General features: G+C 28.7%; 1 protein-coding gene and 1 pseudogene across 1 annotated transcript; both read left to right on the top strand.

Moving 5' to 3' along the window:
- The first annotated feature begins 159 nt into the window (after positions 1-159).
- On the top strand, positions 160-2,832 carry LOC102579253 ((+)-neomenthol dehydrogenase-like). The gene is made up of 5 exons (XM_015311646.1): positions 160-368; positions 822-1,074; positions 1,665-1,724; positions 2,150-2,326; positions 2,438-2,832. Exons 1-5 carry the CDS (start codon positions 334-336, stop codon positions 2,813-2,815), a joined length of 903 nt encoding a protein of 300 aa, XP_015167132.1. The 5' UTR covers positions 160-333; the 3' UTR covers positions 2,816-2,832.
- Positions 2,833-9,021: 6,189 nt separating this feature from the next.
- Positions 9,022-12,744, top strand: LOC102579575 ((+)-neomenthol dehydrogenase-like; annotated as a pseudogene).
- Positions 12,745-14,479: the final 1,735 nt, after the last annotated feature.

Raw genomic sequence — 14,479 nt, forward strand, 5'->3', positions numbered from 1 at the left:
GTAATAATTTTTAATATAAAAAAAATATATTCACTCACTTTGAAGCACGTGCAATTAAGTATTTTTCCAACTCAGCAATATTAGTGTTACATAAGTTTGGTCAATGATCAGATGTGTTTAAAATATTGTATTTTTAGTAAGTTTAAGGGTTCAGTTGACAAAATCGTGAGTATAATAGTTCAACTAACAAACAAAATCAAGTACAAGGACCTTCCACGTCATACGCCAAAAACTTTTGCTTCAAAATATAAACTCTCACCTCACCTATACTACTACATAGTTTTTCTTTCTTTCTTTCTTTTACACATTTAAAACGCACAAACACTTGATACTATGGCTGAAGCTTCCAACTTCCTGGCAACTCAACGGTAAGTACTCATTCTCACTGCTTTTTAATGCCGGGATTGATTTCTCATATCATCACTCAACTAAGAGTACTTATTATCTGAAAAAGTTAATTACTACTCCCTCCGTCCCATTTTATATGATGTACTTTGATTTGGCACAAACTTTAAGAAAAATAGAAAGACTTTTAAAACTTGTGGTCCAAAATGAATGATAGAAATTTGTGTGGTTGTAAATCATTTCATTAAGGGTAAAAAAGACATTTTATAGGCAAATTGTTACTTAAAATAGAAATGTGTCATTCTTTTTGGGACTGACTAAAAAGGAAAGTAAGTCATATAAATTGGGACAGAGGGAGTACTAGTTTTCCTTGTGATGATTCCAATTTTGACTTTTTGAGATAATACGTATCGAAAAATGAACATATTATTTTAATTAATTTCCTATGATTTGGATTAATTTGTTGTTATCATCAGGATTGCAGTTGTAAGTGGAGGCAACAAAGGGATAGGATTAGAAATATGTAGACAACTAGCAGCAAAGGGGATAGTGGTGATTTTAACAGCAAGAGATGAGAAAAAAGGGAATGAAGCTGTTAATAATATGTTAAAGATGGATGGCCACTCTAATTATAATATCATTTTTCATCAACTTGATGTGACTGACATTTCTAGCATTGTAAGACTCAAAGATTTCATCCAGGACAGATTTGGCAAGCTTGATATTTTGGTATTTCCTCTTCCACTCCTTTTCAATTTTAATTTTTTTCTATAGAATAGAGTTCAAAGCTTAAAAAAACAACAAAAATCTGTCGCTAATCCTATTTAATAATGAATTGACGATAGATTATTGAAAAATTATGTAACTATGTAGAAATGGATTATTAAAAAAATGTGTTTTCTACTGGCTATTTGGTGATACATTAGTGATGAATTTCGTAGATGGTGTGTTTGTATTAAGGAAAATATTTTTGATGAAAAATGTTTTCTAGAAAATAAGTGGATTTCTTACTTATTTTCTTGTGTTTGATAGATAAGTAAAAAAAAATATTATCCTAAAATCGTTTATATATGATATTATAGACAAATACTATAGGTGGTGTAATGGGGTGAAATTACGGTGTGTTGAAGGGTAGGAGGACACAATCAATATAGAATATGATTTGTGAAATTTACTTTCCCTACTTCTATTAGAAAAGTCATTTTTCTCATTTTTACGGAGGCTGTTTTCCTAATCTCAATTTTCTTTATAATTTTGTGTTTGCTTAATAGATTCATGAATTTGCTTAAGAGTCATTAATTTGTAAATAACCTAAACAGGTGAATAATGCGGGAGTTCTTGGAGTGCTTTTGGATAAAGATGTTATTATAAGCTCACAAGTAAGTGACTCTTTCATTTGCTTATATTGTTAATTTTCTTCTTCACCCTCAAAAAATAAAAAATAAAAAATTCTACCTTCAATTTTATGGTGTTAGGTCTCACATTTGTGGGATGAGAGAATTATAAACTCCTTATATCAGATAATTCTCCCTTCATGAGCTAGTTTTATGGATTGAATTACGCTCAAAATTTATTTTTTTACATGGTATCAAAACCAAATACATTCCAATTTACAATCTATGATTTACCATATTAAATTATCCACGTACTAGATATACAATCCTAGGTGTTAAGTCTCACATCAATGGAACGAGAAAATTTGGAGTTGAATTAGGCGCAAGATTCATTTCTTTGCCAATAGTTGTATGAGTACCTTCTTTATTCCATTTGAAATGAGATAATCTTTTGTTGGTCTTAATTGCAGCAAGATTTATTCTATGAGAAGATAAAGGTAGCCACTCAAACTAGTGATTTTGCTGAAGAATGTATAAAAACAAATTACTATGGTGCAAAATGGATGATACAAGAATTATTACCTCTACTTCAATTATCTGATTCACCACGTATTGTCAATGTCTCCTCTACTGGTGGAAAATTAGAGGTATTTTAATTTTAAAACGTACCAATAATCTTATAACACGTAAGTCATATTATGAACATCTATTTTTAATATAGTAAACAAGAAGCTAGCTGACACAAAGTTTTGTTTCAGTATGTACGCAATGAATGGGCTGTAGGAGTCTTAAATGATTGTGATAATCTAACAGAAGACAAAGTGGATGAGGTTTTGAATGTTTTTCTCAAAGATTTCAAGGAGGATTTGTTAGAAAGCAAAAATTGGCCTCAAACTATATCTGCTTATGTTGTATCAAAAGCAGCACTAAATGGTTACACAAGAGTATTGGCTAAGAAATACCCAAATTTTCTCATAAATTGTGTATGTCCAGGTTCTGTGAAAACTGATTTACGTTGCTATTCTGGCATATTGACTAGTGAAGAGGGTGCTCAAAGTCCTGTTTGGCTTGCTCTTTTACCTCAGGGAGGTCCATCAGGAAACTTCTACATTAGGAAAGAGCTCTCACCTTTCTAATCAAATTGAAAATCTCATCATCATAGCTATGGTGCTCGGACTTCTAAAAAAATGTTATATTTGTGTCAGGTTTTTTATTAAATACATAGTCATCATGTTATGTTATTGATTTTCTATCGATAATTATTCAGTCAACATGAATCGATTGGAAGACTAGTCTTGCATTTGTATAATCAATTTTATTACTTTATTACTTGTTTTTTCTACTTTATTTATAGCATGATTTATTTAGTACCGTATACCTATACGATGCTTCGGAAACAGAGGCATATAGAAACCGGAAAATTGAACTCCAGTGGACACTACTTAAGCCATCATTCTATCATGATTTTTTTTTAAAAAAATCAAAATTAAGACAATTTATTTAACCATTAAATATTATATTATATTTAGTCATTTTTCCCTAGTTAGAACACATGCATAGTCAAAGCTACAAATGTGGTATCGTGAGAGTGATTGCAAAAATAAAATAAAATAAAACTTCTATAGGAATTAGAGTCCTTTTAAATATAAACAGCTATAACACTACTTTTAATAGAGACTCATTTTAAATATAAAAAGCTATAACAGAATTTTATATTTAAATCCTATATATTGTTTGTTAGTACACATGAAAATTTGAAAGATTGACGAACATTGACCAAGAAAGTAAAAAAACTGCTCAAGAAAACGTAACACACAAGCTATCATTAAAGAAACTTCAGATTCTTCAAATATCTCTCATCACGATATTGCCTTCCCAATCCAGCATTACAGAAACTTCAGATTCTTCAGTACAAACCTAACAAAAAACATACTCTAAAACATTAGTATAAAATCTATAAACATACAATATAGTTAGTTTATAGGATTTTTTATACCTTGTACCACATATATTCCTGAGAGTTAAAACATGAGTTCATATCTCAAAAGGTCATTGAAGTATGAGAATTTAACTAGCAAAGTCATTGAACTTTATTTTGTTTCAATAAAATCACTCAACTTAACACTTTTATCTTCAAAAATCACTCAACTACATTAATCATTAAAAATAAATTTGACATAATAAAATAAATTATTTTTTATTTCATATAATCATAGACTCCACGAATAAACAAAATTTTAAAAAACAAACTAAAAATGGTGCGGATTTTGACCTTTTTTTGAAAAAAAGAAAATGTTGCAAAATAAAAAATAATGTAAAAAGTGGTGAATTTTAGATTCGTTATTCCTCTGTGGATTGTTCCAGTTCGGTGAGTCCACTAGAGGTTCACACTTTCTTTCTAGTTTCTTGGTGTAAAAAATATATTTTGAGAAAATGGGAATTGTTTGAAAAAATTTAAAATTATTCAAAATGTAATAGAAATTACATTCAATGGGAGAAGGTGCCTGGAAATGGTGCAGATTCAGTTTTTTCAAAAAGTAAAATAAAATTGTAAAATAAAAAATAATGTGGGAACTCATTTTTATATGGTATAAAATAATTTATTTTGCCATGTCAATTTAATTTTAAAGATAAATGTACTTGAGTGATTTTTAAAGATAAAAGACACAGAACAAATAATACTTAAATGACAAGGAAATCTTAAATAGGCAGCAACTCGAAAGAAACAAAAACGGAAACAAATCAAAATTTGGAAAAAAATATATGATTAAACCATGAACGAAAAAGCCTTATGAACTAATAACACCTAGAATTAATAATACCTGAATTGACAAGGAAATCTAAAATAGACAGCAACTTCAAAGAAAGAAAAATGGAAAACAAATCAAAATTTAGAAAATAAACCAAAATCTGAAGAAAAAAAATGCTTAAACCAGAAACGAGAACTTACCCAATACATAAGACTTAAAACATAAGTCTTATGCAAGAACTAATAATGACAAGAAAATCTAAAATAGGCAGCAACTTGAAGAAACAAAAATGGGAAACAAACCAAAATTCGAAAAAAAAATATGCCACTCTTATTCGAAAAAATGTTTAAATCTCTCTTATTGATTATAGTTTTTAAAACTTTTTCAATATAATCAATTGTTACATAAACTAGTAAAATTATTCTAAAAGTGTTTTAAAAATAAAATTAAGACTTTACTTCATTAGATATGCCAATTAGAGTATCATTTTTTTACTTATACATATTTGGTAATACTTTTAATTACAAAAACCAATATTATAGTGATTGTTACCTTCAGAAGACATTCAAAGTTAAGACAATATTTTTTAAAATTTAATTATTTGATAATCTAATTGGTTTGAGCTTGAAACGTTTAATAGAACACCAATTGTGTTTGTCCAGGTAATGTGAAAACTGATTTATGTTGCAATTCATTTTTTTACTTATACATAAATGATTTATGGGGTTAATACCTCAGATGGTCACTCAACTATCCACTTTTGCCTCAGAAAGTCACTCAATTTTTAATTTTCACTAAAAAGTCACCATGTGAGTGACTTTTCTGAGGAAAAACTGGATAGTTGAGTGACCATCTGAGGTATTAACCCATGATTTATGTTGCAATTCATTTATAAACATATACTACATAGTTTGTAGAGGATCCAACTTATTCCACCATATTATAGCTAGGAGCCGAGAAATATAGGTTCATGGAAAAAATTATGCAGGAACCTATTATAGGGTATAAATTATAAATTGTAATACATTCTCTTATATAATAAGAGGGAGTTTGCACAAAGCAAGCTCCTCCCCGTCAACATGCCTGCTTGGCATAGGGGTAGTATTGATATTTTGTAATTATTTTGCTACTAATCTATTGTACTTTATGCTATTGACCATGTACTTTTTTTCAAATTAGACAAAACAATCATACTACTATTTTGTTCCTCTATACACTTTTATCTTGAGAAATATGGGGTCTACTTCACAGGTGTGTAATTTTAAAGAGGTTTCTGGCATGCATCATTGCATAGTAACCGGAAGATTTGAAGTAATTTATATTCATGTTAGCACTAACTAATTTTTATATGCAAAAAATTTAATAATAGAATAAATTTTATCCACAGTAATAAAAAAAATAAGCCCCCAAAGTGAGAAAAAACAATTTATCACACAAATTTCCACAAAGTTATTGGAAGTTTAATAAAGAAATATTCTTCAAAAGTATTTTTTTTTTTATAAAAACAATAAAAGAAATGTAAAAGACTAGCATAATGAAATATTTTAAAGTGCAATCAAAATTTAAATTATTCGAATTTTTAAGAATGAGTTATATATGATATACTTAGATAATATTTAAAATTAGACAAATAAATTAAAATAGAGAAAATATTTTTATACTCATAAAATTTTAAAGACTTAAATAGTATTTTTATTAATACCTCAAAATAACTAAGTTCATACTTAAGGTGCAACTTGGTTAAGAGACGAACTATATATAGAAATTCTAATTTAAAAATTAGTGTTGCTAATTAGTAATGCAACAATACAAAAAATTTCACATACTTTATGAGAAAAATAACCAAATGTTATATGAATTAACAATGATTTTTATGTATGTTGATTAAGTTTTAAGTGAAGAAAATAAAATACAGTAATTTTTAACATTGCTCTTCAATTTTTTTAGAAAATAAAGGACAATGTCCACTCACATAAGATTTTAGAGAAAGAAGAGCGAGATGATTTACTACTATCACAAATATTTATAATTTATTTATAAAATAATAATAATAATATAATCAAAATTTCTTCAAAATTATTATAAATTAATAATATTTATCAAGTATTCATTTCACAGTTAGTATAAACGTTTACTGTCATATAAATATATACAAATTATTTAAATTTAAAATAAAATTTAAAATCATTTGAGTATCAATTAAAAATTAATTTATGAATAAATATTGGGTCCATGTAGTGCACGGGCTCTTCGTCACTAGTAAGCTAATAATTATTGGATTATCTATTGCATATGGCTTGATTTAGCGAATGTTTGGCTCATTGTATTAAAAAAAAAAGATATGTAATATATTATATAAAAAATTATAATCTTACCCTTCTATTTAAGTTAAAGTAAACAAAAAAATACAAAAGATGATGTCGAGGCTATTTTAGTCTTTAATGTCTTTTTATCCCAGTAAAGCTAATTAATGTGTTTTTTCACGAGTGTCATTCCACACTAACTGTATTGTCTCCAACATTCAACACACCTCATGTTCACTCTTGTTTTCATCGCACCACATACCATTTCCAAAAATATTATTTGAGATTATACACAATGTTGTAAATATATTTATGTGAATATCTATAAATTCGAAGTGTAATTACATCATAATGTATAGTAATTATCAAGTATTGGATACACTTGAAGATTTAAAGAACACTTGAATACTTGAAAAAAGTAAGAAAAATTTTCATCTCTTATCTCCCTATTTCTATTGCTCTCATCTTTTTTATTTTTTTAATCTTATTTTGCTTTAATTTTGCAACAAGACTATTTTTTTCCTTAGATATCGAACGCAACAAAATAATCTGTAACATGGTTAACGTGGCCGAATAATAAGACTTGTATGGTCCAAGAACTCATGGCTGGCATTGTCTCAATTTTCAACCACACTGTTGTGTTCTTTTACTATCCATGATAGTGCAAAAAGTTGACCCAGCCAGCTCTAAGTTCAATAATAATGATTGTGTGTACACTCTATCATTTCACTAATTTTTTTAATTTTTTTTCTTTAACCCTCTCGGAGCCTCCATTACATTTGTTTTTCTGGTAACTCGAACTCGCAACTTTCAGGTCGGAAGTGAGGGGTGCTTACCATTCGAGCAACTCCCTCTCATCCATTTCACTATAATTCATTACTCCCTCCGTCTCATATTATATGTCGCCCCTTTCTAAAAATAGCTGAAACACAATATATATCATTTTATAAAATTTATGCATAAATTATCATTTTTTGCCATCCTTGATAGATTAATTAATTAATCTTGAAAATGTATTTACTTTGATTAACCTAGAAAATCTACAAGTAATTAATTTCATTGGGAGAGTACTTCATTCATCAATTAATTACTTTCTTTATTCACTAGTTATTCTATAAAATCTGATTTTGAAAAAAAATATCAACAAACAAATTAAAAATAAAAGATAAAAAAAAATTCAATTTTTTTTTTGAAAGTTGAAGCTTCAACAAATTTTATCAAGGAAGATGACATTTCAAAAAGTTCAAAGGAAATTTTAGATCAATTTGAAGTAATGGAATTTGAATATTTTGTAATGTTGTGATGTTTGCTTTAAGAATTTATATATAAAAATATAAGAAAACATTTTACACAAAAATATATAGGAAAATTGAGGTGGGAAAAACTTGATTTTTTAATTTTTTTGGATCAATTGGTAAAAAAAATTTGGCTCCAAAAATAAACTCTAACATTTAAATAGTCATCCAAATGCATTTATATTTTTGAAATCTAACATTTCATCATGTATTACAAAGTTGTCATAAGCAAAACGTTAAAATAAGGGCATAATGGTAAAAATTACTTTATTTCTTAATGCAAGTGCAAATGAAAAAGATGGCATATAATATGAGACGAAGGGAGTAATATAGTATTTTTTTATTTATTATATTAAATCACTTGACAATAATAAATTAATTAGCTCATTGATACTGATAAGTATTTACCTTCTTTTGTTTTATGACTATACGCCAACAACTTTTGTATCGAAATATAAACTCTCACCTCACCTATATATATATTTATTAATGAATACTACTGTATAGTTTTTCTTTCTTTCTTTTACGCACTCAAAAACTTCATACTAATATTGATATTGATTCTTTTTAAAGTAGAATCTACCACTCCAAATTGGATATTGATTTGTCTGATGATAACTCAATTAATAGTTATTATCTCAAAAAGTTTTTGACCAACTTTTCTTTTATGATTTCAGTTTTGACTTTCTGAGATACCCCTCTGTCTCAATTTATGCGACACATTTTGCTTTTCAAGAGTCGAACAGTTTAAGTTTGACCGAAAATTTGCTCATGAAATCTTCAATTTTTTAAAAATAAAATTTATATATTTGTAAACTACATAAAAATTACTATAAGTCTCAATAATTGATAATTTAAAATATTTAAAAGATATAGGAAATATTTACTGTCAAAGATAGACTCTTTTGAATTTCAAAATCCAAAATATGTCACATAAATTGAAACAAAAGGAGTAATAATTATCACACAATGAACATATTATTTTAATTTCTTTATGATTTGGATTAATTTGTTGTTATCAGGAATCAGGATTGCAGTTGTAAGAGGAGGCAACAAAGGGATAGGATTAGAAATATGTAGACAATTACTAGCATCAAAGGGGATAGTGGTGATTTTAACAGCAAGAGATGAGAAAAAAGAGAATGAAGCTGTTATTAATATGTTAAAGATGTATGACTGTCACAACCCAAAAATGAATGTGATGACACTCGTCTTATCCCATCAAGACAAGTCAGCCTAAAATCCAAATAATACGATAAATATGCAAAAATTTATAATTAACTTAAAAATATCCCAAAAACCTGATTGTCACGTGTACAAGTCTCTGAAGTATTACAATTGATTCAAAAGAAAAACACAAGTCTCAAATGACATTGTTTCTAGAGTAGAACAATATCATAAATAGAAGCAAGAAGGTTCACTGAGATGACAAACAACTACCTCACAAATCTCCAAGAAGCCTCGGAAAAGAAGAAAAAGAAAGTATCACAAAAATTTAGGCTCGTAACCTACAAAAATTGTAGAAGCAAGGGGTGAGTACCAAACCACACGGTCTCAGCAAATAAACTTCTAAACACAAGCTAAGGGAATAAAATACATGTACTCCTTACACCCCAATCGAACCTCCACAACTACAACCTGCATAAAATCAATCCAACCTAACAGTTCACAATTTACAAAGCACACATCTTAACAACAACACTCTAACAATTTCATGTTCTTAACGATAGACTCAATATTCATCAATCACAAGTTCCACAGAAAGGCACTCACAAGATCAGCAACACACAAGATCAAGTTCACCAATGATAATGATGTGCAATGCAATGAAATGCAATGTCAAGTATAGTGATACATGTCTGATCTAATGATACACACCTGTTGTCTCTCAGTTCGGGACTCATAGGGGACATATTTGTTCATGCATCTGTCGCGGCATGCGACACGTCCTTCGATAATAGTATCCATCACGGCGCGCGATACGTCCCTCGATATACAGTATCCTCGAAATGGTACATCCTCTTTAATTTCTTATTCTTTCTCAGTTCACACAACACTTGTCACAATCATGTATCAAAACAATGCAAATGACATGTTCACAATAATGAGGAGATGACCATTTTCATAACAATGCACAATTCACAACAACACAATGATTCAACAAGCCTTTCAAACCATTCTCAGCACATCACACACCAACAATTAATCACATTACCCTTTTATTACCTTTTTTTTCAATTAGAATTAATCAATATGGACAAATCAACCCATCACCAAGTCTCATTACCCCAAACACATATTACAAGGAAATACACGAATTCCATACACTTAACAAGGGTTTAGAAATCCACTTGCCTCAAATAACCGAACAATCACTCCGAGACTTGAGTCTTTCCTTTTCGTTGAGCTTCCAAATCAATGCAATCTATTCAAGTAAATGATCAAAAGAAGATTTCAAGAGTAACAACACCCACATTACTATGTCTAGTCTAGACTCAAAAACTCTCAAATATACAATCAAGTTCCTAATTTTGAGGTCAATTAATATGTCAACTCTCATATTTTCCAAATCTAGGATTTAGTCTCAATATCTTCAAATAACATAAATTTAATGATCTCAATATACTATAATACACCCACTACTTAATTACATATCTCGATATATCAAAACTTGAATCATAATATGATAATTATAAGAAGTTTAAAAATAACAGTAATAATAAATAGAAACCCACGTTCAAGTTAGTATATCTGTAAAACTATGACAAAACAAAATTAACAAATGCCAAACCTAATTCAAAATTACATCATTTATCCGTGCTCAGATAAATTTATGCATATTTATCATATTATTTGAATTTTAGGCTGACTTGTCTTGGTGGAATAAGACGAGTGTCGATCACTCTAATTATAATATCATTTTTCATCAACTTGATGTGACTGACATTTCTAGTATTGTAAGACTCAAAGATTTCATCAATGACAGATTTGGCAAGCTTGATATCTTGGTATTTCCTCTTCCACTTCTTTTTCGATTTTAGTTCTTTCTATAGAATTGAGATCAAAGCTAAAGAAAAATAATTTTTTTTTGGAGCTAATCCTATTTAATAATGAATTGACGATGGATTATTGAAAAATTATGCAACTATGATGGGCTATGTAGAGACTGATTATAAAAAAAAACGTGTTTTCTACTGGCTATTTGGCGACAGACTAGTAATGAATTTCGTAGATGTGTTTGGTATTAAGAAAAATATTTTCGATGAAAAATGTTTTCTAGAAAAATAAATGGATTTTCTTACTTATTTTTTTGTGTATGGTAAATATGTGACAAAATTTTATCCTAAAATTATTGGTATATGATATTTTAGACAAATACTATGATGGTGAAATTGGGGTGAAAATGCGGTGTGTTGAAAAGTAGGAGGATAAAATCAATGTGGAATATGATTAGTGAAATGAGAAGTCATTTTTCTCATTTTTAATGAGGTTGTTTTCCTAATCTCGATTTTCTTTATAATTTTGTGTTTGCTTAATAGATTCATGAATTTGCTTAAGAGTCATTAATTTCTAAATTACCTATACAGGTGAATAATGCGGCAATTCTTGGAGTGCTTTTGGATAAAGATGTTATTATAAGCCCACAAGTAAGTGACTCTTCATTTGCTTATATTATTAAAAAAAAATTGACCCATATAAAAGAAAAAAAAATCTACTTTCAATTTTATGGTGTTAAGTCTCACATTTGTGGGATGAGATAGACTTGAGTATCCTCCCTCATGAACTAGTTTTTGAGGTTGAGTTAGACTCAAAATTTATTTTTTTACATGATATTAAAACAAAACACATTCCAGTTTACGATCTATGATTTATCATATTAAATTGTCCATGTATCAGATATCCAGTCCTAGGCGTGAGACTGGATTGTTAAGTCTCACATCAAGGAAATTTGGAGTTGAGTTAGGGGCGAGGGCCATTTTACCTATAGTTTGTTTGAATTTCTTGAGTATATTCTTTATCCCATTTGAAATGAAATTATCTTGTGTTGGTTTTAATTGCAGCAAGACTTATTCATTGAGAAAATGAATGTAGCCACTCAAACTATTGATATAGGTGAAGAATGTATAAAAACAAATTACTATGGTGCAAAATGGATGATACAAGAATTATTACCTCTACTTCAATTATCTGATTCACCACGTATTGTCAATGTCTCCTCTATTGGTGGAAAATTAGAGGTATTTCATAGTAATAATCTTATAACACGTCATATCATGAACATCTATTTTTAATACAGTAAACAAGAAACTGACACAATATTTTGTTTCAGAAAGTAGGCAATGAATGGGCTATAGGAGTCTTAAATGATTGTGATAATCTAACAGAAGACAAAGTGGATGAGGTTTTGAATGTTTTTCTCAAAGATTTTAAAGAGGGTTTGCTAGAAATAAAAAATTGGCCAACAACTGCATCTGCTTATGTCCTATCAAAAGCAGCCCTAAATGGTTACACAAGAGTATTGGCTAAAAATTACACAAATTTTCTCATAAATTGTGTTTGTCCAGTATTGTGAAAACTGATATATGTTGCAACTGTGGCACATTAACTGTTGAAGAGGGTGCTCAAAGTCCTGTTTGGCTTGCTCTTTTACGTCAAGGAAGTCCATCAGGAAACTACTACATTAGGAAAGAGCTTTCACCTTTCTAATGATATTGAGAATCTCGCGATGATAGCTATGTTGCACGGACTTCTCAAAAAATGTTACTGTATTCGTGTTAGATTTTTTATTAAATACATAGTCTGTAGAGGATCCGACATATCCGATGACCATATTTTCGTATAGGTTTATGGACAAAGTTATGCAGGAACATATTATAATGTATAAATTGTAAACTGTAATTTGTAATACATAAATTAAAAATTGTTGGATTATCTATTGTATGTCTTGTTTTTGTAATCAAAATATTTAGAAAACATATTTTTCTTAGGAAAATAAAATTTGAAAACGAGTTTTCTATTGAAAGTGTAAAACAATAAGTTCAACTATTGACATTCTACATTGATCTTCTATAGATAATTATTCAGTCAACATGAGTCGATTGGAAGACTAGTTTTGCCTTTGTTGTATTTGTATAATCAATTTTATTATTAATTGTTTTTATTCTTTAGTTATCGTATTATTTATTGTTGTTGTTATTTTTTTTCTACTTTATTTGTAGCATAATTTATTTAGTACTGTATACCTATACGATGCTTCGGAAATAGAGGCATATAGAAACTGGAAAATCGAACTCCAGCGGACACTACTTAAGCCATCATTCTACGATAATTAAAAAAAGTATATCAAAATTAAGACAATTTATTTAACAATTAAATATTATAATATATTTACTAACTTTACCCTAGTTAGAACACATGCATAGTCAACATTTGTAGCTGAAACTATTTTCATCTACAAATGTGGTATGGTGAGCTCTCTTAAAGTGATTGCAAAAAAAAAAAAATAGTTTAAACTTCTATCAGAATTTCTCTTAAAAACAGATTTCTTTTAATAGAGAGTCCTTTTAAATATAAACAGCTATAGCAAAAAGTAAAACAACTGTAACAGAGAGTCCTTTTAAATACAAACAATTATAAAGAGATTTTGTATTTAACTATGAACAAGTAATTTAATGTGCCGAATATATTTCGAATCCTGTATATTGTTTGCCAGTATACCACTATGAGAAGTTGAAAGGACGACGAATCGCCCAGAACATAGGTTATATTATTTCGAATCCTATATACAGTACACCACTATGAAAAGTTGAAAGACGATGAATCGTCCAAAACATATATAGGTCATATTATTTCAAATCCTATATATTGTTTTCCAGTACACCGCTATGCGAATTTGAAAGAAACGACTATCCCAGATATGCCATAAGAGGATCTTGTATCACATATATTCAGCATAGGCCATAAAAGGATCATGTATCACATATATTCAACATAGGCCATAAAAGGAACTTGTACCACATATATTCCTTAGAGAGTTAAAACATTAATAGCAACTCCTTAGGAATGAATTTGAATGAAGACGAACCTCCCAAGAAATATGCCATAAGAGGACCTTGTACTTATTCAACATAGGCCATAAGAGGACCTTGTACTTATTCAACTTGGAGATTTTTGTAGGGATTGTATACGAAATTTCGCAGAAAATTTTAGTTTCCTACGAATTTTCCTGCCAAAAAGAATTCGATGGTAAAATCTTCGTAGGTAATTATTTCCTGCGAATTTCAAAATCTCCAAGTAATTTACCTAGGAATTTATATTTAGCATGTAAATTACTTGCTAATTTTCTTGCAAAAATTACTTTTAAATCCAATTTTTTTTTGTAAGTAAATCTGCATGAAGATATTCTAATAATTTTTTAAGAAATTTCTTGTAAGCAAATATTAATTATTTAA

Source organism: Solanum tuberosum, unplaced genomic scaffold (assembly GCF_000226075.1).
Source record: "Solanum tuberosum cultivar DM 1-3 516 R44 unplaced genomic scaffold, SolTub_3.0 scf00010, whole genome shotgun sequence".
In the NCBI taxonomy this organism is placed as follows: Eukaryota; Viridiplantae; Streptophyta; class Magnoliopsida; order Solanales; family Solanaceae; genus Solanum; species Solanum tuberosum.